The 26,872-nt window shown below is 39.4% G+C and overlaps 4 protein-coding genes across 6 annotated transcripts; all 4 read right to left on the reverse strand.

The window, feature by feature from the left end:
* Positions 1-460: 460 nt before the first annotated feature.
* Positions 461-10,466, reverse strand: RB195_000413 (uncharacterized protein; the record flags this gene model as incomplete). 2 transcript variants are annotated; one of them, XM_064196745.1, is made up of 13 exons in its annotated part: positions 461-643; positions 2,488-2,605; positions 3,406-3,530; positions 4,080-4,257; positions 4,318-4,438; positions 5,608-5,703; positions 5,800-5,915; positions 5,984-6,064; positions 6,144-6,291; positions 7,242-7,284; positions 7,434-7,556; positions 10,039-10,126; positions 10,393-10,466. In XM_064196745.1, 13 exons carry the CDS (start codon positions 10,464-10,466, stop codon positions 461-463), a joined length of 1,494 nt encoding a protein of 497 aa, XP_064052626.1. The 2 variants fall into 2 exon arrangements, with proteins under 2 accessions (XP_064052626.1, XP_064052627.1); XM_064196746.1 differs by lacking the exons at positions 461-643; positions 6,144-6,291; positions 7,242-7,284; ... (1 more) ...; positions 10,039-10,126; positions 10,393-10,466 and adding exons at positions 732-923; positions 1,904-2,026 and having other exon boundaries at positions 5,984-6,042.
* Positions 10,467-10,575: 109 nt separating this feature from the next.
* On the reverse strand, positions 10,576-16,010 carry RB195_000414 (uncharacterized protein; the record flags this gene model as incomplete). 2 transcript variants are annotated; one of them, XM_064196747.1, is made up of 9 exons in its annotated part: positions 10,576-10,619; positions 10,803-10,872; positions 11,914-12,000; positions 13,189-13,304; positions 13,517-13,650; positions 13,823-13,916; positions 15,213-15,363; positions 15,437-15,520; positions 15,969-16,010. In XM_064196747.1, the coding sequence occupies 9 exons, from the start codon at positions 16,008-16,010 to the stop codon at positions 10,576-10,578; spliced, it is 822 nt and encodes a 273-aa protein (XP_064052628.1). The 2 variants fall into 2 exon arrangements, with proteins under 2 accessions (XP_064052628.1, XP_013292437.2); XM_013436983.2 differs by lacking the exon at positions 15,437-15,520.
* A 4,555-nt stretch (positions 16,011-20,565) lies between these two features.
* On the reverse strand, positions 20,566-21,288 carry RB195_000415 (uncharacterized protein; the record flags this gene model as incomplete). Its single annotated transcript, XM_064196748.1, has 1 exon — positions 20,566-21,288. One exon carries the CDS (start codon positions 21,286-21,288, stop codon positions 20,566-20,568), a length of 723 nt encoding a protein of 240 aa, XP_064052630.1.
* On the reverse strand, positions 20,566-22,582 carry RB195_000416 (uncharacterized protein; the record flags this gene model as incomplete). Its single annotated transcript, XM_064196749.1, has 3 exons — positions 20,566-21,383; positions 22,408-22,463; positions 22,551-22,582. The coding sequence occupies 3 exons, from the start codon at positions 22,580-22,582 to the stop codon at positions 20,566-20,568; spliced, it is 906 nt and encodes a 301-aa protein (XP_064052629.1).
* Positions 22,583-26,872: the final 4,290 nt, after the last annotated feature.

A 26,872-nucleotide genomic window follows, 5' to 3' on the forward strand; every position in this document is an offset into this window, starting at 1 on the left:
TCTACCAACTGAGCTAACGAGGCCTCATTGAAAACCCATCTCCAGAGCTGGCCGATATCTTCCATAATCTCCTTCTGAAATTGCCGCCACCTTCTTCATTTAGGTGGTAAAATGAAACGCTTATACTCTGCTCGCCGAAAACAACTTCATACTGTGCGTGATGTTTCGGGAATTATAAGCAGTAGTTGTTGAGCTGATTCTTTGCGACCTCTTGTACTAGAATGAGCAAGAAACGTTCAACTCTGGTTAAGAATTTTCCACTTTGTGTTGCTGGGCAGAAACATCAACCAGTCTAAATGCTATGGTAACTGTGAAAAATAGATAGGGTTTTTCTGGTGAGATTGAATTGATGTCTTCTAATTTTGATGAGTGTATTTTCGTTTCCAAAGTGAGCGAAATAGTAGCGAACTACGAACAAAATATGTTGAGAGAGGCGAGGTTTTTCCTGTTTTCTCTATACTTAACCTGCAGTTAATGTTGGAAGTGGAGTGATAGTAGGATCACCAAAGATTGATGTTGAAGTGAAGCAGTTCTTCGCGTTAAATTTATGACTAGAATCACGTTTTCTGGACATTGATTTGTTGGATTTCGATAGCATTATTACAGTTGATGTGGAGAACAAGGCGTTAAACACTGACTGCTTCTTAATGAAAAGAAGATGAAAACATGGCTCGGATTGTTTATTTGAAAAACGTGCAAGTGAAATACCTCGTACAAGTGAGAATAACACATCATGAGTTACAGTTTTCACCATATTCTTTCTGGTCACTCCTTCTATGTTTTAACCAAGAATATACGGTCATCCACGTATCACCTTTACATCGACCAAACCATTTCGCGATCAGTTTCGATAGTTGAGGATGTAACTGTTGAGGAAGGGAAGAAAACGCCGACAACATTAGGCACAAGCTCCAAGACCAATTCTGAAATCTTCCTAATGAAATTCCACATAAGGATGACGGCAAATCGTAACTAACCGCTCTGATTTGTTGGGTATATGGTTACCAATAACCAAAAGATCAAGGGAGAGCATTTTTTGAATTTTCACTTTTTATATAACTTCAGTTTGTTAGGATATTGTAGATTTGTTGTTTTAATCCAGTTCTACGGTGTCATATTTTAATAGAAAATAGAGGGAGTGGAAGTATCTCTACAAGGCATGCTAGTTTTTTTTCAAGTTAATTTTAGTTTGAAGCAAAGAAAATGTAAAAGCCTCCCAGTGTTGAGCTTCGCGTAGCTGTAAATACTGGGATTATTCCATTAAGTATATTTAAATAAAAGAAAGCAAATGCTCCGCTGTAACCGTTGATAACGAAACAGTGAAGCTTTGATCTGATTAAAAGTTATTTCCATGTCTATTCGAATATTCGAGTGAACTTTCTTTAAAAAAAATTCGGACAGCAGAAAGCCAAATAATCGTTTATTGAGGTCTGAAATGCTCACAAATACGAATACAGAGCCAAAATTGGCTGTGAATTCCAAGATTTGGACAGAGAACTGTAGAGATTCTCTTAAAGGCAGCATATTACAAAATTGGCGATGTTGAAGCCACTTTAGGACAGTATACAGTTCGGAATCATTCTCTGGATCGTTTAAAGAGGAGCCAGCTTAGTTAAACTTTTACTCAAAGAGGTTTAATTCAGCTTCAATCTAGCTAATCTTCTTTTCTTCAAAAACTAAAACGTTGATCTAATCGAAAGTTATTTGCACATTTGTTCGCACATTCGAGTGAGTTTTTTAATAATTGGTAATATAGTAATTATTTTCAAAATCAAAGTTTTATAACTGCACATCCGAAACTCATTGGAAGGTGTTATATCACGTGCTCAAAATAATGTTAAGCATTCAGTAGTGCTAAGGTCAAGAATGACAAAATTAGTAAAAATTCGAAAATTATCCTCACCGTTACCGTTCTGGACGGTTTCGTTAAGAACGACGTCAGTTCCTCTGCCGTTGTCAGTTGAAAAAAAGAAGAGACAAAAAAGTAGTCTATAAATGAGACCACTTCAACGATATCGCAATCGTCCTAGAATGCTTTCTAAATTTTTATAATTTGTATATTTCACTGAAAAATGCTATAGCCTGTGGTCAAAAATAATGTCAATATTCTTATTGTCTATCCTTAAGTAGATTTTCTTCTTGTCATCATATCACACTTATCGGACTAACGAATACTGCATTAAGTATATGGACTTCTTCCACGAGAATTATCCTACCCGTTAAGTGTCGAAGCTACGTATCGCGTTATCAAGTACAAAAATCACTTCAAAGCGAACCAAAAGCGATTATATGGGTCCCTTGAAACGTGGATTTTATTCACTCTTTCTTCCAATTTTGGTACTTACTTTCAGTTTGCGCCTAACAAAATACTTTTAGCGGACCTTTAAATTCTTATTAAAAACGTAAGCAGATGTCTTACGCTCTGACGTGAGCTCTGGACTGAATTCGGACATGACTGACATTTGTATGTTCTGCTCGGATACATACCTCTAAGAAATTTTCGAGATTCAGAATATTCATCCCTCGACGTACTCGATCAGCATACCAAGACTGACCTCGAATCGTCACATCAACATTCATGAGGCTCAACGTCTCTTCTGTTATTCTGAAATTCTTGTAATTTCGTCGCCTGAGAATTCTTCGATACGGCAATAATAAGAAGTGTGCTCAGTCGGAATCATGGTGTGATAAAGCAACCATACGCACATGATGCATATTTCTATGGAGCAATCGTTGGAGGTCCGCTGTAGCACACGGTCGATGATTCGAGACCACCCTAATCCCAACTAAACCTTTCATCCCTCCGGGGTCGATTAACTGGTACTGTATTTCTCTGGGAGCATAAAAACACTGACTCGATCCTTGGCTGGGTCCCACGAGTCATTGTATAGCATAACACGCGTCCCAAAACCCCAACGATCACGAGTTGCAGTAAAGTGCGCGTCTCAAGTGGATTGATACGCCAGAGACTTTATCCTGGATCCTTTTATTGACGATACTAACTGCGCATATCTATTTCAAATAGTTCCACGCCTCCTCAAAAGTTTGGTTGGAGAGATATAATCGCAAGGCGCAATCACGAAAAGCCCGCATATGGAAGTTTGTGCCCATACGTGCGCCTACATACATATTTTTCATTTGATTATCTTCCTTATTTTCTGTATATTAATCTCTATATGCATATCTGTTCTGTATATTATTCTCTGTCTATATATTATTGTTCTACATATCATTACTATTCATATTTTAAAAAGTATATTAGCTTCAGCAAATCCTTGGTCAAACTATGTGGGCGCAAGAAGATTTAATTTTTTTTCTCTGTTTTTTTACGCTAAAATCCTTATCATCAGTCATGTCTGATTTTTTTTTCTGAAAACGGAAGAAATATTCAGAACTGGAACTCACCTAAAAGAAGTTGGCTCGTTACATTTGAAACGGAAACAGTGGAACTGATTAGGCGTCACTTCCAGTTTAAAAGTTACAGATGTGAAACATTTGTGCAATAGAGCGATGACACCCACGAAGAGGGGCTAAATTGTTCTTTTTTCTCAAATTCCACATGTTGATCAACAGTTCTGGTTGCGAATAATGAACTGATTAGGGAACGACAGAGTATATTCGGAAAAATTCTTTCATAGCTGAAAGTTTGTCACATTGATACTTGAAATTTGAGGTTTCTCCCCTAATTCAAGTATTATATTTTACTCCTGGCACATATAATTAAAGGCATCACTCCACGAATCTGAGGTGTTACGGATTTCAGGTGGAGTATTCGTATACGGGATGGGAGACTACGGAGAGGGGGAAGATTCCGTCCATTTCTTCCTAACTGCCGTAAAAATGGCCCGGAAGATACGGCTTCAGGTGTTCTGGCGCACTATTTTCTACAAGGAGTTCGACTGGAGCGCGCCAGCCTTGTACGGTGCCGCATCTTCCGGGTCGTTTTTTACATCAATTAGGAAGAAATGGACGGAATCACCCCCCTCTCCATAGTCTCCCATCCCGTATACGAATACTCCACCTGAAATCTGCACCACCTCAGATTCTTGGGGTGATGCCTTTGAAATATAATATCCTACCTTCGGCACATTTCCAAATTTTCTCATATCCAACTTCGGCAAAACACGACTTGTATATTCTATGTATAGGAGCATCGATGGAAATGGATGTGCTGGCAAAATAGTAACACTGTTTCTCAAAAAGTTATGAAGTGAGTGAAGGGCACGGACTTGTTCACCGCTCTGCACTGAGCTTGGGCTGAAACACTTCCTTTCATCTGTAAATTTGAATGCGGACTTATGAATAAAAGTAGCATACCGCTTACTTCGAACCAACTCCACCGCTTCACGAGGAGTTAGTCCCTGTGTTCGCATAAGGCATGCAGCAATCGCGGTTCCCGTTCTTCCATGACCAGCGTGGCAGTGGACCGCAATATTTCCTGCATGTGATGAGATTATTTTTTCGAATGAAGGTTGGAATAATTTCGTAGCTCCCATTTCTTGAAACCTCAGCATTGGGAACAGTATTTATGTTTTCTTTATGATATGTATAGCATCAAACAACTCGAACCATTTTCAGACCTTTAATAAAGACGGGGTTGTCGGAATAATAATAAAGTAAATAAGGGCAATAATAAAATTTCACCAAAACGTCGCTAGGATAACAAGAAAACATGAATACAGTCGAAATTTCGCTCTTTTTCGCTCGATGTGGTCCTTCTACCTTATTCTTTTTTTCTGTTCTAGAGGAGGTAAGTTAAAGGCAGTGTATCACGAAATTGAAGATGCTCGGATCTCTCCACGAAAAGATAGAGATAGATTGTAATTTACAAGAACGAGAATGAACGTCACGCTCACTTTCCCTTTTCAATCCAGAAAAAGTCATGTGAAATAGCCTTTTGTGATCCCGTCTCCTCAACGATGCAACTTATTACGGCCAATAGAAAGATGACGATCGGCAACGAATCTGTAAACGTACAGAGTGGAGGCCTCTGCTAGTTATTTGAGTTACATTAGTGGGATTGCGGTCATTGGACGACGGCGGATTTGCTCGCATTTCGTCGCGTAACCAGTTGTATCGTAAGAGAGAACTGTGAGCTGAACCAAGACTGTTTCTCACGCTTTTTTCTGAATTGCTGGGCGGAATTGACTGTATCACGCCACACTTCGACCTTTACCACAGCGATTCTCCTGAGCCATCTTCAATTTCACAACAAGATTTTACTGCTTTTGAAGCAAAATCTTGATAAGCAAAAGCAAACATGATTTAGCAGCACACTTTGAGCGTGTTTTGTCCTTTCAATACTTTTCGAAAAGTTCGATCAATCCCCCGGTAAAAAACCGATCTTCTCAATTTCTGAGAGCCTGCAACTCGAAAACTTGACTGCAAGTACGGAAAAGGCCAACTGTTGACGGATATTTGCGGGGAATACATCGACGGATGATCATCCGTATGTAATAAAGAAACTATGAAATTGTAAAGAATATCCGGGTGTGAAAAAATAAGTTGTCAACCTAATAATTTACTTTCCTGCTCAACGAGAGATTTTTGTATTGTTTGCTTTCAGAAACTTCCAACCCAAAAACTTAGAAACAAACAGTCACCTACCTCTAATCAGTTCGTGTACCATAACTGTCACAATGTCTACCATGTGATCGGCAACGCATGCTTCGAAATCGGGTAGAGGAAAATTGTAATGGAAAACTGTAAAGCGAAGTAGTTTAAGTCGTCAAATTTCTTATTTGTATCGGAAAGGCCAGTATTTATGCCGGTCTCCTTCAAGCTAAAGACAAAGCTTACTGTCATTTTCCATGAAAAGTTCCGGATCATAGCTGAAACCATTCACAAGATTTCCTTTGCCACAATGAGCGTGCTCTCCAATTTCTTCCAAATTGAACACAGCAACAATATTACATCTAGAACAACATATGGAATAGAAGAGACTGTTGATGTGCGGAAGTCAGGATTTAGTTGCAATACTCACTTTTTAAAATGATCAATAATGACGTCATTTTCAAAGTGGACCATTTGCGGCCTAGCCATGGCCAGAATCTGATCAGTTATCCTGATAACTAACGATATGGAAAGTTTTCGCAGAGCAATAGAAATAAAGTTAACATAAAATAAAAATATAATAAACTAACCAAGTGGAATAAAGCCCTGGTACAACACTAGGTTCCTTGAATAAATTACAAAATTTGCATGAGGTACCATTACAATACAATCTACATTTGAGGTCACCAGGAGTAAGACCGAGTACAGCGGTTCGTAGAGAAGAATATGTTGCTTGCGCTGAAATAGAAAAACAAGAGTTCTTGTTTTTTTTTCCCCTAAAGTGGAAGGGTTCACTGGAGGACAAGAACTTTCTAATATTTACGAATAAATCTACAATCGTTCCACTCCTCACTCTTATTCTCTTCCACTTAGGCATAAAATATGCAGTTCCTTCTCTACTATCAAATTAATGAAGAAGGAATGTAAATGAAATAATTTTAATGAGTTTTCTAGAAAAATTATGGTGCAAATTCAATTACTGTTGTAGCATGATTTCACATATAGTGTCGGAGGATAATGTAGATTTTTGTACTCCTCTGTGCGAGCACCTTCCAATGAACAAGCAATGACTTAGCGACCGAAGAACCATGTGGTAAAACCTGAAGCTTGCCGTATTTTCCCACATGAGAGCAGGAATTTCTCTTCTAATCAAACATTCTATATTGTGGAATACATATTTATTTCTTATTTCATATATTTACTAATAGAAAACACAACAGTTGTAGGTAAATTATAACTGAAAAAATCCCCCGAAGTACAAAACTTAGTGTGTACATAATAAATGAGCATTTAGTGGATTTCATCCAAAATAGGTCATTTTATCCCCATATTTGGTTCATAATTATAATTTTATGATATTTTTAACTTTCAAAATTAAAATTTTCAAAACAATTTTATCATTCTTCAATCTTTGTTCTTTTTGTCCCTTAAAACTCATTTTGTCACCAATCTAAAATACGACACTTCATTTCGATACTCTTTAGTACTATTAATAACAACTGTCGGCAAGCATTCAAGCGTTCAAGCAGTTTTCCGACGGCAAGGGAACTCACTTAAAGGTACCTGCGAATTTTTGCACGTTAGTCTCAGGATATTCAGATTATAATACTACTCCGCTTCGCATTGAAAAAGATCATATGTATTTGAGAAAAGTTATGAGAAGGTTCCAGAAAAATGTACTAACTTACCGGGAACGACAATGCCCTGCTCACAATAATGCATTATATCTATCTTAGTAGCTCAATTTTAGAAAAAAAAAAAACTCAGGAAAAAATTGAACAAACCCGAACCTTTATCCGAATCGGCTATTGTCATTTTTGATGAAATACAGACAGATACTATAAGGAATTCACGTTCATAACTTAGCACCAGAAGATTACCATGGTAACATCAATGCAGTCCAAGTGCCCATTCGCAACGAAAGAAGTGGGTAACGAAAGCGAATCATACCAGCAAACATTGAACCGACTTCTTCCTGGATAGTCCATGTAATCCGCCGACACCTTGATACAGAAAGGAAAAAAGAGGAAAAGAAAAGAAGTGGTTTTTTCACCATCTTTACATCACTGAACATCACAACATCACATCGAGTAGTTTCAATAGCTTAAGGGGCTTTTTACAAATTTTTAGAAAAATCTTCTAAAAACACTTGCAAAGACTCCTTCGAGCTCTCGCCTTATCCGGATAAGAACACAGAGCTTTTCTTTAAAATTGGATTAGCACCTTGACAACCAAGCGGCCGTTTACATATCCGCCGTGTAGGACCACGCACATTTTTTTGTGCACCCATTTCCCGACTGGATCGATGAGCTATTTTCTAGGAAAAAAAACAAGTCATAGAAATATTCATTTTTTATGACGCTTAATGATGATGCTGTGAATGCAGCTCCAAATCTAATGGTAGAAAAAGTAAAAGAAAAAGTTCTAGGGGTTTTTTTCGCTTTACTTTAGCGATGAAATTAACAGAGTTAGAACTAACCGATTCAGATCAAACATGTACCGTTTTGTTCGATAGCTTTTCTCCGTTTCGATGGCCATTTCATAATTTCGCCGTTAAAGAAGTCCTCGTCCCCACTGGCAAAAAACTTCATCACCTCATTTTCACAAGCATCTCTTGAAGCCAGTTTTGTACCATTAAGACAATTTTGCAAATGCTTGAAATGGTGATAGTCGCTTGGTGCCAGGCTTGGACTACATGGCGGGTGCGGTAGAAACACTCACCCAAGCTCTCGGAGCTTCTGACGCGTAGTTAAACATGAGTGTGTTCTAGCGTTAACCAGAATGGAACAAAACACCTTTTCTATTGGCCATTTCTGACCGCTTATGGTCGATCGCCTGCATCAATCTGGTCACTTGTTGACAGTAGAGGTGCCGGGTTAATCCGAGCTTGGCAATGGTTTGGCCCCGCTCACCACGATTGCACCAGGATTTTTTTTTCGGTTTTTGTTCTACTAAAGTCACCATGAAATCAGCGTATGGTACGACCCGATGCGATATTTACATCGTCAAATATGGCTCACTAAACACATCTAGCGGAGATCAAGAAGAACATCTAGAGGTCCCCAGAACATTTTTCTTCATCTTCTGCACTCTATCTCATTACTTTTTTTGAGAAGAAATGAGTACTGCTATAAAAAAGCACCATACTAGTACATGAATCACAGCCACAGATACAGATATAAGGTGATATATTCGTAAGCAGCCATATGCATTCAGTGACAACTTTTTGTATGTTCTTAGGTCTCTCAACATCAGATCAGACTACGATTAACTTTCGTAGTTTCATTCATCTACTTATTTCCTTTTACCGTATACCTACAAGACTGCTAGTCAAAATGTTAATGCAGAAATACAAAAAAAAATCACTAGCAGTGGCCTTCTCCCGGAATCAGATTGTTTTCAACTACTATATTCTACCTTCTTCTGATAAAAGTTTTGAGCTGAGACTTCATTTGAGTAGATACTGTTCGGCATATTTAATCAGCAAACACGTACGCATGTAGATAGAGAAAAACTGTCTATTCCCTTTTGTTAAGCAGGATAAGAATGCTGCTGTACTGTGTTTGTGTTGGTACAGTAACTCGTAATGAGTAATGACAGTAACTCATAATGCGTCTTGATGCTGTCGCGGAAGAATGTTCTCAGCGAAGTGGAAGTCAGAAAAGTGGTCAGTTAGTAAGCAGAATGATAATGTGATCAACGTTACTGAACACTTCATACAAAAAGTTATGCCCGGGAGTTTTCGTAGCTTCAGACAAGTGGAAGAGAGAATTCGAAGTTCTCTTCTATGTCGACAGACGAAGCTCAGAGACCATACCGCCGTAACTGCCAGAGAAAGTAAAATAGAGTGAGCAGAACTCGTGTTGTGTTTTCGGACAACGTTTAAGAGGTCTACCTTGATTTTTTAACGTATCTGAGACATTTGTATATGCCCGATAGGACGCTAATATGTTTCGACAAACCCACCACACCTCCCCTCTCCCACCCTCTATGTTCTTGACCACACAGACATAGAGGAAATTGTTTAGATACCATCGTCAGGGTGTTTAGGAATCTATTTCAATGTAGAGATCAAACAGAAGGCCCATCTCTCGACTATATGCTCCCATTTTCTACCCATACAACTTCTTATATCATTGTTCTATTCCATATTTCTTCACTTACTTCAAAAGCGCCAAAATTCGGGAATACCGTGGTACAGTACCTATACGAATAGGGAACGCACAACCTAAATTAAAGCACTTCAAAATCCCGGCAAACATCATCGCAGTCGCTTTTGGGTAGAAATATGGGTAAAGTAACATTGACCTCATATTTCTATAAATTCCAGAAGCATAAAAAATCCTCACGTGAAATCTCGGGAGATGTACCTGCCGGTTTTAAATTACGTTTTATCTATAATATATTTATAGCAACATTTTCTTCCTGAAAACATTAATCGGTGAGAGAGCGATCCGAGAGGCAGCTGTGCGGGCAGCCACGAACCTCGTTAAGAAACATTCCATAGCTAATTGCTCTGCTGGGACATGATCGGAAGTCCAAAGAAGCGTCTTTCCACGTTTCATCAATAACCCTTGAAAAGCAGCCGTCGACGCGAAATTTAAAAGACTACGTGAAGAACGCCGACACAATGGTCAGATTTCTTAACAGAAATCTTTCAGAAAAAAAAAATTCAATGCTCTTCGTGTCATTTTCAAAAGAAGCCGCCGGTGACAACACTTGCTCGTGATCAGGATGAAATGACAAATGAATTGACGCTGATGAAGGGCTCAAATATCTGTGAATATGTTAACCAATCAGTAAAATTATGGCCGTCGTTATTGCCGCTTTGATACTAACCAGGATGTCCCGGTCGCAACATACTTAGTCCTCCAAGGCAATAAATGAACGAACACAAGAAACATGTAGTTCATTACACTCTATTATGTACATACATTGCACGAAATTGAACGAAAATAATTATGCAAAACGATCTGAATACGTACGGGAACCCTGCCGTTATGAGAATAATTATGAATAGCTTCAAGGCAAAAATGGCATGAGAACGCAACTCCTCGACGTCAAATCTAAAGACTAATAAGAAAATAAAAACCAATCAAACTTATGTACGAAGTCTTTTACAAGATTATTTACAGTGCAGGCTATGTAAGTTACTCAATCTTGTAAGTAGTGAAAGAGCGCACAACCAAAGACGAACAAAGAAGGCATTTGTAAGATTAAGACGTACATTACTCCGATTAATCAGTTACCTAATTTACTATGCAAATTTCTGAAACGGCGGTTTTGGCTGCTTTCGAGGAGTCTTTCCGTCATCTCTTTCTGAAATTAATAGAAGTTACCGCATCGAGAGATAAAACATCGTTAGAGAAAAAGGGCAACGTTCGCTTGAATATTCGAATTCGGAATCCGATAGCTAGAGAGCAGAACATAGTTCCTAAGTCTTACGGTAACAATGTGCAACATCCGAAGTGAGCTATTACTAATTGAGGGAATGAAATTCATTTCGTTGCACACGATTTCGCAGACTTCGTCCGGAGTGATGACTCCGACAGTTTCTAAATCCTCAATTTTTTTTGAACTGTGGGACAGTTCCACACGTTTTCACCCTAATACCTGAGAACTGTACCCGATCTCTAACTATTGATAGAAAGAAGACAACCTCAGAGATTTACTCAAACGTTCCCTATGAAAGATAACAATGTAAAGGATGCCAGAGCAGTCTTCATTAATACGAATCACTAAAGAAAAAAGTATGAAACTTTCGATGCGCAGTTTTTTTTTTTTGATACACAGAGTTACTCATTCAAACAAGAGCCAGGAAGACTGAAATCTTCCTTTTCATTTGTAAGTTTTTCTACTTTATGCTGTTGAAACATAACTACTGGAGATTCTTAAATTCCTTTAATTAAGGGATCATTACATTGAAAAAAATGATTAAAGATATGAGTAAAGATACACCCAAGCCCACACCTTTGACCTCAGCTATATGTGTAAAAGTGTTGTCGAACTTCGCTATCTTTTTTTGCGATGCGACTGCACCCTTAAAAGGATATTTTAGGATATCCCATTACTTTTCTTTCTCTTAAATGAGTCACTTCACGAAAAGATGGTTCGTTTCCTCAGTGAAACTTTAAACAGTGCAGTACACTGTTTAACGTTTCACTAAGGTCCAAATGTTGAAAAACTCGAAAACGAGGAACTTGTGCACACTGTGCCTTAGAACAAAGAATATGGAAAAAACGAGAAATTGGAATATGTTTGACAGCATCTCTGTATGCACACATCGAACACTCAAGTATTTTGCTTTTCAGCTGTTAACTCAAAAGACAAACAGACCGTAGGAATGCAAAGAAAACATACCAGTGCTTCTAGTTCCTTTGTAGAAACCATGTTGTGCTCCGTGACAAAGAAATAGAAGTGCTTGTACAGGGTATTGACATGTGGCTCCTAAAACATAGTAGTCCTTGAAGTGAACATTAGGAGAATAATGTGAAAACGGCTGAATCGTTTTAAACAAATTGCACTAGTTTGGTTTCAGCATATTAAATAAGCTAGCGAAGAAAGACCTGCAATAACTATTCTAAAACTTAGCAACTGGTAATATCCTTAGCCTCTTTCATAAAATTTCTCTGTCACTACCAATGATTGCAGAAATATTCTTTTTGTCAAACAGTCTGACTTGAGACGTGCTACATAGGCGCAGCGACACAGCTGTTGCAGTGTGCGTCCTTTTTTTAAGCGACATCTTCACATCTTGGAAAAAGGAACTTAAATGTTGAGAGAGCAAGGGAGTAGAGAGTTGTGATGAAAAGGATAGATATGTGAATTCGGAGGTTTCATTGGTGGGACAACGCCGACAACCGTTGAAAAAGCGATGGAATTTGCTGGTCATCACATTTTTTGTTCGTCGCCCTTTCACTTGTTTGCAGGAGATAAATCATATTCTGCTGATATGAGATGGTCCAGAAAAGAGTAGCATGACGTAGCAGGCAATTTCATGACATTAATTTCCAAAAGATTTGGATTTTTAGCTAAAGAATCAAGCATGAATGTGGAGACCATTGTAATGCTAAGTAAAAGGAAGACAATACGACGTAAATCGGAGGTCTGGGAGGTGGACTCTCGCCCAACCGAAGAGATGGACCCACAAAAGCACTTTTCAATTATCACATTTTATAGCCCAAGATGGATTAAGATTATAGTTCGTAAACTGCAAATAATCACTTATTTGAAGGTATCTCTTCTATCACCATCTTACTGATATAGAATAGGCTGCCAGCGTTTTCTCAACGAAAAGGTAAGTTTCAATGAGACAGAAGCACAATAGGTTTTAATCTCTTTCATGGTAGAGAACTGTAGACATGATAGACACAATATCTAATAAGTTTTTCGATGTTAAGCCAGGAACATTTTGAAACCATTCATGAAACGGAAGCCTAGAACGGCTGCAAAGCAAGTATTGGTTAGGAACTGCTGCAAAAAAAAGAACTGAATGACCGATAACTGAACATTTTCTACTTCCCAGCTACCGCAGTCTAATAGATAGTTGCAGAATATAATTTGATGCGGAAATAAACTTAACGTCATGCAATGTCAGGAGATTAGCTTTTTTTTCGAAACCAGAAATGAACGTACCGCTCCAATATCAATCAAGCGATCGAAGTGATGGATGTAGACGTGCACGAATACCCGGAATAAACGAGTGAGTATTTTCTTGCATATTTGGCGAAAGTCTTTAGGAAAAGGAATATCTGTAAGGATATAACTGATTCAAAGTCGGAGAATCCAAATCCAAATCTACAATGCAACAGACATTTTCACACAATGCGGTACATCAAATACCATAGTAGGAAAGTTCGCATAAACAAAGTTAATATTAAAAATAAAAAAAAATCTATTACTTCAGCAAGTTCGCGGAAAAGTTAACGAACGAAAACTAAGAACAAACGTTGTAAAGACATACTTGTAGAAGTTGGGAAGATACTTTCATCATTGATACGCAATTCAATCCAATCCATGAGCAACATCATATAATCCGGAGCAGCAATTCGTGTGGGTTTCTTGTAATCAGCTCCATCTTGCCAAAGATATTCATATCTGAACATTACTATTGAGCAAAAGCGAAATTCAACATTTTCAAAAAAAAGGTTATGTTGAACAAATTCAATATAACCGTACTCCACAGTACACAAAAAAACATACATGACGATAAATAGAAAAAACTGCATCAAACACAACGATTTCGAACAACAAAATAAATTATACTAACTTGGATCCTCCAGACATTGTTGGACAAGACTCTTTGGTGCACACCTCAGCGATGACTCCATACATCAAATTGATCCGGTTAAAAAAATCAACAGCTAAAAAAGGAATGCTTGTGTGATTAAGACGATACCAGGCAATTAGTTGAATATTTATCATTTATAAGAATCTTGTGACCAGCTAATTGATAACTCAGAAATTTTCAAAAAAAAGAAGCACAACTACACCATGACTGGCGAACAATCACCATCATCAGCAACAAGTATGCAAATGTTAGTTCAGCAGCTTTGATTTACACTAAACATACATGCCTTTTTCCTATCAGAACTACGAATAAACATAGTTTAAAACCCCTAAGAACTAGTTTTACTCTTATAGGTCGTCTCAACTTCGACAAAACTCGAACTCCATTGTAATTTTGACGTAAATTTCCTTTTCCCGACCAGCTGTAGAATTAAATCTTCTATAGTTGATTTGGATGTAACTTGAAATTCACGTTGATATTTTTGTCCGATATTTCATCTTCCCGTTTGTAATACAAAAGCATATTGTATATACTGCCTTTCCTGCAGCATTGAAAACCAAAGGCATCACCTAGTGAACAGGAAGAATCAACACTAGTGTTTAAACTGATAAAAGAAAACAAATGAGTTTGAAAGGGAAAATTTAGTTGGAGGGGGGCACCTAACCGCCTTCTTATTTCTAGAAGCTCTATCTTCGCTTATTCTCTTAGTAGCTTTAGTCTACGCGTCGAATACGTTCTAAAACTAGTGCTAAAGTCTTAGGGTGCCGACTAACTTAGTTATTTATCTTCAAAAATAAGAGCGCGGTAGAAAGTCCCCCCTCCCCTCCTCCTCCCCCCAACTACACTTTACCCAATTTCTATTACAAGGGAGTTGTGCAGGACAAGTTGCATGCAATTTCAGTGCGTCCCGTAAAAAAAAAAAACAAGAAAGCGGGTTGATATGCATATCTTTCACACCGAAGTAATGGTTTTGGGGGGAGCAAGATCACGAAACAAAAAAAGGCTAGCGGACGCTAGATCACTGACGTTTTAGTTCTCATGCATATGAAAATGAAGTGTGTTTTAGTATTTTAATATTCCGCATCGCTCAATATTTTCTCGACTGAGGTGGATGAGGAACGAGTTGCGACTCTTGCTATTGCATCTGTGAGTTTGATGAGTCGGACATTGTCACGGAGATGACATGACAGCGGGGCAACTAAACCGAAAGTAATGATTCGTGCGGAGGATGAATCGATTGTAACTTTACACAAGAATTCTCGGCACGTTTCGCGGTTAGGAAAAAATATCCCGAATATATGTTGCAGTACAAGTTATCTTTAAAATGTAGCAGCAAAACTAGAACTGCACTAGTAAACGTAACACTCACTGTGTACAGCAATCCAATCATCCAGATTTTCATTTACAGGTAATCTCACGGCTGTTCGAAGATCAACACCTGAGTGAAGTGTGGCCTCGGCCTTTTTGTGCAGGTTATATCTGAGAGTTCCTTGGGGAAATCGCTTCTTTGGTCGGAATGTCTGTAAAATAGTTAGGTAGGAAGAAGAGGAAACATACAAAATGCATACGTATCGACCGATTTATCCATGCTACCTTATGTTTATTCCGGAACATAAACTCCACTAAGCCAACAACTTCGTTGAGTCGATGCATGCGTAAAAATGCATACGGTACTACCTACGGAACGTGCTGACAGAACAGCACACGTTTCTGTCTTCTTCGTGATGTTCGTGGTGAAACGAAAACTTCACCGCACCCGTCCGTATCGCTCAGTATTATCAGTTTTACAGTTTTTAAAAGAAATCAATGAATTATTCCGGTCTTCCTTAAATCTCTGCGATACTGACGAATATTTGTACTAATAAGATACGCATTAACAGCGGGACTGAACGTGTCTATTCCCCCTGTAGCATTTTCATCTACAAACAGTTACTTTAAAACAACACCGACGTCGCTCATCGTCAAAATCCGCAAAAAAATTGTTGTTCCACTAAGTAGTTGAACATTAAAAAGATTAGGTTGTAAATCATGAAGAGGAGAACCCCCGAACGAAATAGTCACATAGTCTTTGAAAACAACTATACTTTCATCTGAAACTAAGAGGAAAAGAGTAGGAAACACGAACCTTGTGTTTATTTACTTGTAGGAAATCCAGTAAGCTACTCATGATTATCAGATAAGATTATCAGAATGTCAGTTGATCGGAGTATGTAATGCGAATCCCAGAGTTTGCAATAATTCCAGTGAATGCTTCCGAGCCGTACGGAGAGGACAACAAGAGTGGGCGGCAATGCGGCCGCGGTGCGGATCCTTGCTGCCGCATGTGTTGACGGAGAATTTTTGAGCTGTTCTCACCCCCATGGATGACAGAGCGACCTTTATGTTTGCGCGAACATGCTTGTTTTTTTTTCCTCCACAACGCTTCAAGTTTTAATCTTCAGCGTCAGCGTCAAGAAAAGAGCAGTTCGTCTTTTTGATGTGCTGCCTCTATTAATCAACATAAAGCCGTTTCCTTGCAATTTATCCTGTGTAATGCTATATTTTTGAGGGTCTATGTCAGGGTATTAACGTAGAACGTAGAATGACGTCCTCCACAGTATTCTAGGAAGAGACTGTATCGCTTGTTGAAGTGTGTGGACGAGTTTACAGCGTAACTCCTACTATCATCTAGCGATGATGGTCACTTATCGTGACCTCACTGCAACTCAAGTAGTTTACGGACGTGGCCCGCTTATTCCAGCTGTCGCTTGGTGTGCTTTAATATACCTTCGCCTTGATTGGTACGGTGCGGTCGTTTCTACTCTATAATAAATAGATTCCACTGAAACACCGACTCGGTCTGTTCAATTGCGGCACTAATAGAACCCTAAGTTTCTAGTCACTCACTTTATTTACAGCTTAACCCACACTAATCCATATGAAAACTCACTAGAACATGTTATGTGAACACGCTGTGGACCGACAGTACTGCGAGTTCGGATAGTACAGTTTTTTGGTGCTAAGATAGCTGGGTAGTGGGCACTCAACACTGCTCTAATCGAACTGTACTCGGAGTTCACCTAGAGCGCAAAAAATCGTTTCTAGAGCGAAAAAATCATTTCTAGTTATTAAATTCGGGTTGTGAGGAAACCACTTCCCGGGCAATTTTTTTTTTGTTCTTTTTCTTCGTTGGAAATGTTAGATGGTATGATTTAGCTATGACTATGACTATGACTTAGCTATGACTCACTTCCAATAAGCCTATTTGCAAAGTTAGATAAAGTTAAGCCATGAGTAATTCTAGCTCCATCTTTCTTTTTTCTTTTGATGGCTTCAGCTTCCTTGTCATAAGTGCCCTAGGACTAATGTTTAGGTTTTATGGCCCAGATTGACTCAAGTATTCACTTTTAGTGGTGAACTGTCCATTAATAAACTATCGAATTCTCAACTGGGAAAACCATTTGACAGTTAGGAACGGTAGAACGATTTCTGGTGCTCTAAACTACAGCTCGATTACAACAGTGTCGAGTCCCCTACCCGAATACCTTTGCACCCAGTATTGAGTATATATGTAGTAGCATGTGATGTACTGGAACCAAGAATACGAATGTGATTGTTATGTGCTCGCGGATGCACTGTTTGGAATCAGTCATTAGAAGGTACACCCTGAAAGAGCTATACGACTTGCACAGCTATGTGCTGTAAGATTCCCATACATGGAAAACGTTGCTGTCGTCCAGCATATTGCCAAGACACATAGTCTGACAAATAGTCAGATGGGTAAAGGAGGTACGGAATAGTTGGCAACAATCATCCGTTTCGTTACGCTGACATTAGCGAGTGAATTCCAAAAGGCCGCTCTGTCCCGAGTCCTGTGATATTTCTGTGAACCGTTTCCAGCATTGCACAAAACACACATCGATACACCCCGTCATCAGCACCGAAGACTACACTTTCTCTGTTTTTGATGAGAGGGTATGAGGCTGGGCTATGGCTGTGGATAGCAATTACAACTTTTTTTAAAATTTTTGGTGGAGAAATTTGTTCTCTCAACGTTGTCTAGATGCATCTTCGAGATCGCAAAGAACATAAATTGTCAATTGTAGGAGGTGCACCTTCGGAAACCGCGTTGGTATCCTGGATACCCGAAGCCAACATGTAATTAAGTAGCTCGATAGATCTACCTTACAGCACTGTGTTTTGTTCACATGTTCTCGTTACAGATTGATTATTTACTTTTACAAAATAAATATTAATACACTTGAGTTTGATTGCATTTTGCAGTTTACTTACATACGCCTATCTAATTCAGAGGCTCGCCGAAATACCCCAGGGCAATCGAACCGCAGGGATAGTAAATCCGCCTAACGGAGGTTTAGGAAGGGCTAGTATCAGTATCAGAAAGCGGCATATTTGGAATTTAAGGCGACGAGGGTAAGGAAGCGATGAAAAGTGAAGATTTGCTTTGAAAGAGTTAAACTCTTAATGACAGGCGGCGAAGGTTCCTGCGTTCTGATTTTAGAGGCTAGGAGAGCAAAATAGCTGCAAATAACAGTTCTACAGTCTGTTTTCTCGGCAACAATAGATATTTTGCAGGGGTCGCAGTGAAAATGCGAAGTAATACGCGTACTCTCGTTGTTCTCAGCATTTCATTACTAGTACTATTTATTGTGGATTTGTTGGGGCCGCGTCTACAAATCCGATTGCTAACTACTCGCTGTGGCTCTGGTTATACCAGATACAATCGCGCATACGATTACGAACTTGCACAGGTATTTGGCGAAAGTTACCCAGAAATTGCAGAAAGGTCCTATTGTCCAAAATACCCTCAAATCCTAACCCAAATAGGTCAAATACTTAGAGGGAGAGCGCAGTCTCAGTCAGGCCACTCGGTGTCGATAGGCAGTTCACAGGAGACCCAATTCTCGCAAAATATGAAATATTGGCGAATGGATGGATTCTGTGCGAGCTCCTGCTGTAGATCGAGAAGGTTGAGAATATCTGTTCCAAGGACGAAACGCCTCAGCAAAGATGGGGCAATCGAGTCAGGAAATAACGCCAACTTACCGCTTAATTCAAGTCAAGCAAGATGATTAAAGGCATCACCCCACGAACCTGAGGTGGTAAGGATTTCAGGTGGAGCATTCGTATACGGCATAGTAGATTATGGAGAGGGGGGTGATTCCGTAACCCTCTTTTCTCATTTCATCATCATTTGTTCCTAATTGCCGTAAAAAACGGCCCGGAAGATGCGACGCGTGCACAAGGCTGGCGCGCTCCAATCGAAATCGTTGTAGAAAGTAGCGCGCCGAAACCCTCGAAGATTCATGGGGTGATGCCTTTAAGTGGGTTTAATTGTTCTGAACAAAATCAAAAATAAAAACTCCACGAACTCACAGCATAATGCACAATTTAGTATTGTAGTGAACTATACCATCTACTTGGTATACCTATTGTTACAAACTAATAAATAGGAGGAGTACTGTCATTGGGAGTATCCCTATGATTTTTTTCCTGTTATAGCACATGAATTGCGAGTCTACATGGAAGCTAGGGTGACTTTCATGTGTGTTTTGTGATAGTTAATTAAAAAGTGAATGCCGCAAAAATGTCTCGCTCCAATTCTAACGCGGAAGAAAATTAACTGGACTAGGCTTCTAATAATCTCATTAATTTTTACAGAAATAAATTGAATTGAATGGAATTGAGAAATAGGTGGTGAGGACTTTTCTCCTCAAAAAGAAAAACGTAAACAGAAATAAACATTATTTTATAATTTCCAAAATGTTACGTATTGTTCGAAAGATAATTTCTTACTCAACAAGGCTGTTGTAATTCGATCTTTTGATAATTACTACTTGTTGCAGTAGAGAGGAAATTCACTTTTTCTCTGAGTTTTCTAAAAAAAAAGACCTGCTGCCAATTAATAAACGGCACGGTCTCCACTGTTGCTCTTTTCATCGTTTGCAACAATTTTCTCCCATCGATTAACAGTTTTTCAATCTCTCTCCTTAGTTTCCTCCATGTTTTTTTTGTTTTTCCTTCTTTTCCAAGTCTTTTCTCTACCTGGATTTTGCATGCTTCATTTAATGCTGCCCCATGCAAAACATACATCTCCAAGGTTGTTTCGACGCCCTTCTCATCTCGATTAGTCGCAGAAAACTGGAGAGGCCGAAAATATATGTTTATATGGGATTTAAAAAATAATAAATAAATAAAAATAAGTGAAAAGAAGAAAAAAGAAAGAAAAATGGATATAAGCATAAGCTATTTGATTACAGTGATCCGGAAATGTTTTACTCCAGAGATGATAGTGGGGATCCCTCAACATCAAGAGTTGGGGTAGGGATAACGATTTGCAGATCTACATATATATAATTCGTTATTATGTTAATATGTCCAAATTGTTGTAGTCATACTAACAGGTTTTGCTCAAAACTCCATAAATAATAAATAATGGTAGATACCCTTCGTCATCGAGAGCTGTGAGTAGGCATCAGCCTTCGCAATTGTTCACTTAATTTGTGGTTGTGATTTGTGACACAGAACTAGTATGTATAATATTAAGATATATTGGTTATTTTGTATTTCTATTTTTATTTTTTTTTAGGTTTTCAAGTTATTTTGTATGATATTAATTTATTTAGTTTATTATATATGTATAATACTATTTATAATTATATATGTAATTATACATATGTGTAATACTTAGATACTTACTTAGATACTTAGATGGCCCGTCTTCACTGGACGTGCGGGCCCCAACATCTCTTCCACTCGTTTCGTTCCCTCGCCATTGTCATCCAAGATGTTCTCAAGCTTCGTGAGTGACGTTGACGAGGTCCTTGAGCTGTACCCAGATGAGCTCTCAGCTGGTCCATCCGTGCAGCGAACACGTCACCCCATCTCGTTGGCGGTCTCCCTCGGGGGCGTTTAGCGTCCCTTGGGATCCACTCTAGCGTTCTTTTAGTCCATCTATCGTCGATTCTTCTCATGATGTGACCGGCCCATCTATGTTTTGCTTTCGATACATATTCCGCTGGGTCGCGAGGACGGGACACTCCTCTTAAGTCGGAGCTACGAAGACCGGCTAGGTGTTGTGTGCGCCGGTTAAACTTCAGGAGAGATCTCTCAAGGGCTCTGTGGGTAGTAAGTAGCTTCCTAGACGTGGCCGTGGTGTCTGCCCACGTCTCCGCTGCGTAACAGATGACCCTCGACACGGTCTGGATGTGGTCCAAGCAGCTGAACCCCTGGCGGAATCCAGCTTGTTCTCGAGGCTGGGCTTCATCCAGCGTCCTAGATATGCGCGTGAGGATGATCTTGGTGAATACTTTGTATAACACGCTCAGCAAGCATATCGGACGGTAGTTCCGAAGATCCTCTCGGTCACCCTTCTTATGGATAAGAACGGTTCGCGAGGTCTTCCACTGGTCTGGGATAGTTTCTTTCTGAAGGTAGGACGTCATGTGCGCTGCTAAGATTACATGAAGCGGATGGCCACCAGCCCGAAGAAAGTCTGCTGATATAAAATCAGGTCCGGGGCTGTGCCAGGTTTCATGCTCTTGATAGCGACTCGTACTTCCGAAGGGAGAATCTATGGTGGAGCTTCACCAGTGGGGATGATCGGGCTTGACACAGAAGTTGATGAACGGAAAAGGTTCGAGTAGAACCTCTCCGTAATGATTTCCATCTCACGACGAGAAGACGTGCGAGTCCCGTCTTCGCTCAGCAAGGTTGCTAGCGGAATATTATATTCGCGGATATCCCTGCGGCACTTTTTTAGACTCGTCCTTCTTTGTGCTGCTTCCAGAATCTTCTTCTGCCTGTACTTCGAAAGATCCTCCTGCAACGCTTTTCTGCAGCTAGTGTTTGCTACTAACCGCTCAATGTGCGATGCATTTGGATCAATATATGTGTAATATAATATGTTAATTGTATATGTATAATATTGAGCTATATTAGTGTAAGCAAGGGGTCGCGTGAGAACAAGTGTATATTGTTCATAACATTATTCTTCCCACGTTTATCTCTATTTATAGCCACCATTCCCGTCGGCTTTATTATTTTCTATTCCAAGAATATTCGTTGCTCTATTATCTGGCAGATATTATTCGGGAGATATTAGTTTGCTCTCCTCCACCACTCATTCCGCTGTGTCATATAACAGAAAAGAGGCAAAGGTCAGAGCTAGAAGCATAAGGAATTTGTTCAAGAGATTCGAGAGGAAATATTCCAGAAAGTAAACGACATAAACGGACTACATGATCCAGATGTTAGTTACAAATTCCTGTCGTTTCCGCCTAATCCCAAAGATAATGCCCAAAGAAGTGTTACTCGAGGCATCAGGGAGCAGAACACTGTGCTGTGGTCATGAATAACGAATATTTTTAAAAGTGAACAAGTGAGGACCCATAGCAGACACCGAAGGTGAAGAGGATATGGACCAAGGGCGACAGTGGGCAAATCTCGTCGCCTATGCTCCAACTCCAAGCTACGAGAGGGATACTTTTATATGGAAAGGAAATACTTTTATTTTTACTTTATATTTATATGGAATTTAAAAAGCTGTGAATTAAACACTTTACCTTTGACAAAGTCATGGTCTATGATTTCAGTGTCAGAACTGAACCCACAGAAACATCTGAAGAACTTAACATTAAAATACCACCTGTAGGTGTTTTCAATAAATAAATAAATAAGTAAAATAGGCATTCATCTGAAAGTTCACCTTAACGTTTCGCAACCCCGAAAGCAATCCATTATGCACTAGATGCAAGAGTACTCCAACGTCAACCGAAGGATTTGCCTAGCCACGGTTGCTGTTGCTCAAAAGTTCAAGAAAAGGGCAAAATTCAAAAGAGAACATCTTGAGATGACTTTCAACTGGAATCTTTTCGGCTCGTTAACTGATTCTCGGGAAAGGTTCTGAAATAGACGAATTTTGACGAAGCGCTGTCAACTTGTTTACGAACATTTCCATGAAAGCGATAGAGGAAAAACTTCTAAGACATGAAAGTAGTGGCACTGCCGGAAAACTAAAGGGAGTCCGCTGCAACCTACGATACTCAGCCAATCATATGACAAAAAAAGCATCAGGAAAATAGTTGGGAACGATAATTTATAACTTCTACAATGATCCTTCTGACATGCACGTTTACTTGCATTCTTACTATCTGAAAGAACAAGGAGAAGCGTTCCATGGCCTCTCTCTTAGTATCATCATGACCGAGAAGTTTCTATCGTAACCGATTCCAGAACGACACAATTGAACATCTAAAGAACTTAATTTCAATTCTAATCAGGGTGTTCCCAGTGCTTTTCGCTCCAGAAAGGTCCGAACCAGGAGAAAAGGAGAACAGTTCGATCCTACTGTGCATTATCTACAAGCTGTTCGACCTGATTTATTTATTTATTTATTTATTTATTTATTTATTTATTCACAAACACTAATGGCGATCAGATGACTCGAAACAGGACTAAAAGCATACTATAAAAAGACAACCATGTGAAGAAGGAAAATTTTGAAAAGGATCCATGAAATGCGCACAGAACTCGTCAAAATAACGCGGAAGAACAAGATGTCGATTTGCCTCATATTGGTCGACTAGAAAGAAAGCTATTCATTCTGATTTCAATTGATCCTGAAGAATTCACGGATGCGTCCAACAACCAATGTGCTCCCATGAAATACATAAAAATCCCTTATAATTTGTATGAGTAATAATAGTAATGTATTATACAACAAATTTACATCCAAAATTCCGGCTTTACGTGCGAAAACTTTATGGACGCAAAGCGAAAGGTTCAGGAAGATGTTGTAATCTCACCCAAAATATTCAACGGATCTCAACACGAAACGCAGACGTTGGAAGAGGACAACGTGGAATGAAAGAAAATAGTCTAAAGTTACAGTATTTTTGTTTTCCTGATATCTTCGTTCTTAGAAGGAACTATCAAAAAGTTTTATGGAAGGTTCTATGAAACGGTGATTAATCAAGATTATTCAATCAAAATTATTATTATTAAGATTATTATTCAATCAACTACTCAATCAATCCAATCAAAATTAGATTATTCAATTCTATTGTCCTGGCTATTCAACTACCCACTATGACAGATTTTGTACAACTTCGTATAATAATTGGAAAGCTAAGCAGAGCTGAATGAGCTGTTTCAAATGACGCTTGTTTACCACGGATTGAATTTCTTATTTTTCACAAGACTACTCCCATTTACATAATTTGCATGACTAATAAGTTTCGCTTCTCTCAGGAGTCATCTATGTGTAAATGTATACATACAATCATAAGGCGGGAGCGGCGCAAACGGGAAGAGGTTCCTCTGCGACTGTACGATCGATCGATGGTTCGAAACCGCATTAGATCTTTCCAAGTCGTTCATCCCTGCGGTGTCGATAAATTGGTACCAGACTTGACACATCGTCTCGCTCCCTCGAGTCATTGTAAGGCTGCACACACGAGTTTTTGAACCTCGTACGATTCCGAATTGAAGTGTGGGCGCATCCTCTTGGGGATTGATCAAAGTCATACACTTTATCTTATATCCTTGTATATAATCGTAATATGCTATAGTTAATTAATAATAAAAGTCACTGGCGTATCAGTCCACATGGGAAGCCCCAATACTTTTTTTTACGAGGCACCAATTTATCGACCCAAGAGGGATGAAAGTCTTGGTTTGCACGAGGGCAGTTTCGAACCATCGACCGTGTGGCTGCAACGGACCTCTAACCGACTGCGCCGATCAATAATAAGCAAATTAATAGAAATTAGTATCTTTGTTCGAGGTGACTATCATATTCATATGTATGCGAGAAAATCAATAGTGACGAAGATATTGATGATTTCGGGCAAGACGATTATCATATTCTTGAACTCAACATATAAAATCCCTGTAAAAGTCAAAAATCCGCTTGGAAAAGATAACGGAAGAGATCTTAGGAATTCGGCAGGTGTGTAAGAGCACCAAGTATTAAGTAGGGTAAAAAGTTTTCGAGGATTTTTTGAGCTCGTCATTTCCGACTGAACTACAACGCGATACGCCCGATCTTACGATAATTAATAATCAAGGTAAAACTTTAATTAGGAAAACGATACATGTTTCTCAAAGACTTCTCTTCTGGAGTATGAAAGTCGGACTCTTCCCAGGCTCATCAGCATCTGCGCTACCTCATAATTTCTCCTTTCATTCTGGATCGAACAGAAAGATTGCAGAAAGAGAACCGAAGAACGTTTGCAAAGAACACACATCGAACTACCACACCACTGTGAACTGGTACAATTGCATCCAGGAAAGGTATCACTGTTTCGAAAACGAGGGAGGTATGGACACCCATCTGAATTTTCAAGGAGCACTTTCAAAAAAAAAATGCCCAAAAATTTTTTCATTCCACTGTGATAGAAGCATGGTTGCAGAGAAATAAAAATACGTTTGCAAAACTTGGTGAAGGCATCGCAGACAAACTGACGTATGCGTGACTTTCTTTATTGTATATCTAAATGCTATTACGAAAACATCGATAAAATATGGACGATATGGATGGACGGCGATGGGGCACGTATAAGACCTTTGAAATTTCGTATTATATTCGTTTAATTGAGGATTCTGAACCAGTTCAGGCGTGGCTTGCGTCCTATCGCGTAAGTAGTTGCATCGTTAGAGGTACGGAATCACGCAGAGCTGTTTCACACGACTTTTTAGGGATTACTAGATGAACTAGAATATGTGATTACGTCCATGCTTGTATACTTCAACGTTATCCATCTATGAAGATGGTCCAATGTAGTCAGTCAAGCGCGGAGGCTCTGCGCTGCTATTAAAAGCAGGATCCCACGAATCTGAAGTGGTAAGAGAATCCCCGGAAGAAGCTCGAGATAGGGTTATAGATTACGGAATCCCCAAGGGTGGTTCGTTCATCTCTACCTAATTGTCGTAAAAAAAACGGCTTGGAAGACGCGATTCTTTTACGACGATTCCAGTTGCAACGCCCCAACCTTGTGCACGCGTCGCATCCACGTGCGAGAAGATTAATGAGGTCTTCTTATTGGCCTAGTCAGCCAAAACCAATGAAAAGGCTGCTGAGGGGACGGAAACCTGGACATAGAGGCTCGTTCTAACGTATCTCGTAGGGATTAAAGCAGTTCCCACGCCGTTTCTTACGATGATTAGGGAGAGATCAGCGGAACCACGTCCCGATCCCGCAGTCTGAGCCTCGTCTTTAGCTTTTCCCGCGGATTTCCTCACCATTTCAGATCCTTATTTTATGCTGCCTTTAACCAAGAGAAACATTGACTTTCAGGCGAAGCAACTATTTCAAACTAGTACTGTGAGATTTCGCGCCGAGACGCGCAGCAACAACCCATCATTCACAACCGTTTGAATCAATGTCAACACACAACACCAAACCGCAGCTGCACGTCCCTCTTGGAACTATTTTAAGGCAACGACGCGTTCCCTGAGCAACAAAGAAACGTGGGCATGTGATAGAACGGAGAACTGCTGAAATGAGTCACTATTTCTGAACTCAGATTGGTTACGTCCCTAAACTCTCGAAAAGTGGGTTCATTTCTAAGCATTCATTTTGTTGTGCGCATTTCTGTTCTCCGGGGAAATGAAAAATGCTGAAGCATGAAGATATGCTAGCAATGCCATTTTTCCAGACTTTTTCCGTCAATGGGTTAACTAATTTCAGTACGTGGCTGACGTCACGAAGTACTTTTTTTTTTTTGAAAATTTAGGTCTGTAGATTGAAGTTTCGAAACAAAGGGACGCGCTCTTTCCAATCAATGAACGCGACGCTGACAAATGATGAAAATTTTGCACCGTGAGTTTAGATACGGGTTTTAAAGGCATCACTCCACGAATCTGGGGTGGTAAGGATTTCCGATGGCTAAAGACTATACGGGACTATCGTAGATTGCAGAAACAGGTGGGATAACGCTCATTTCTTACTAATTGCAGTAAAAAAGGGCTCAAAAGATGCGGCGCGGGCCAAGGGAACCTCGAGCGTTCCGGGGCGCTGTTTTCCAC

Source organism: Necator americanus, chromosome IV (genome assembly GCF_031761385.1).
Source record: "Necator americanus strain Aroian chromosome IV, whole genome shotgun sequence".
NCBI lineage: Eukaryota > Metazoa > Nematoda > Chromadorea > Rhabditida > Ancylostomatidae > Necator > Necator americanus.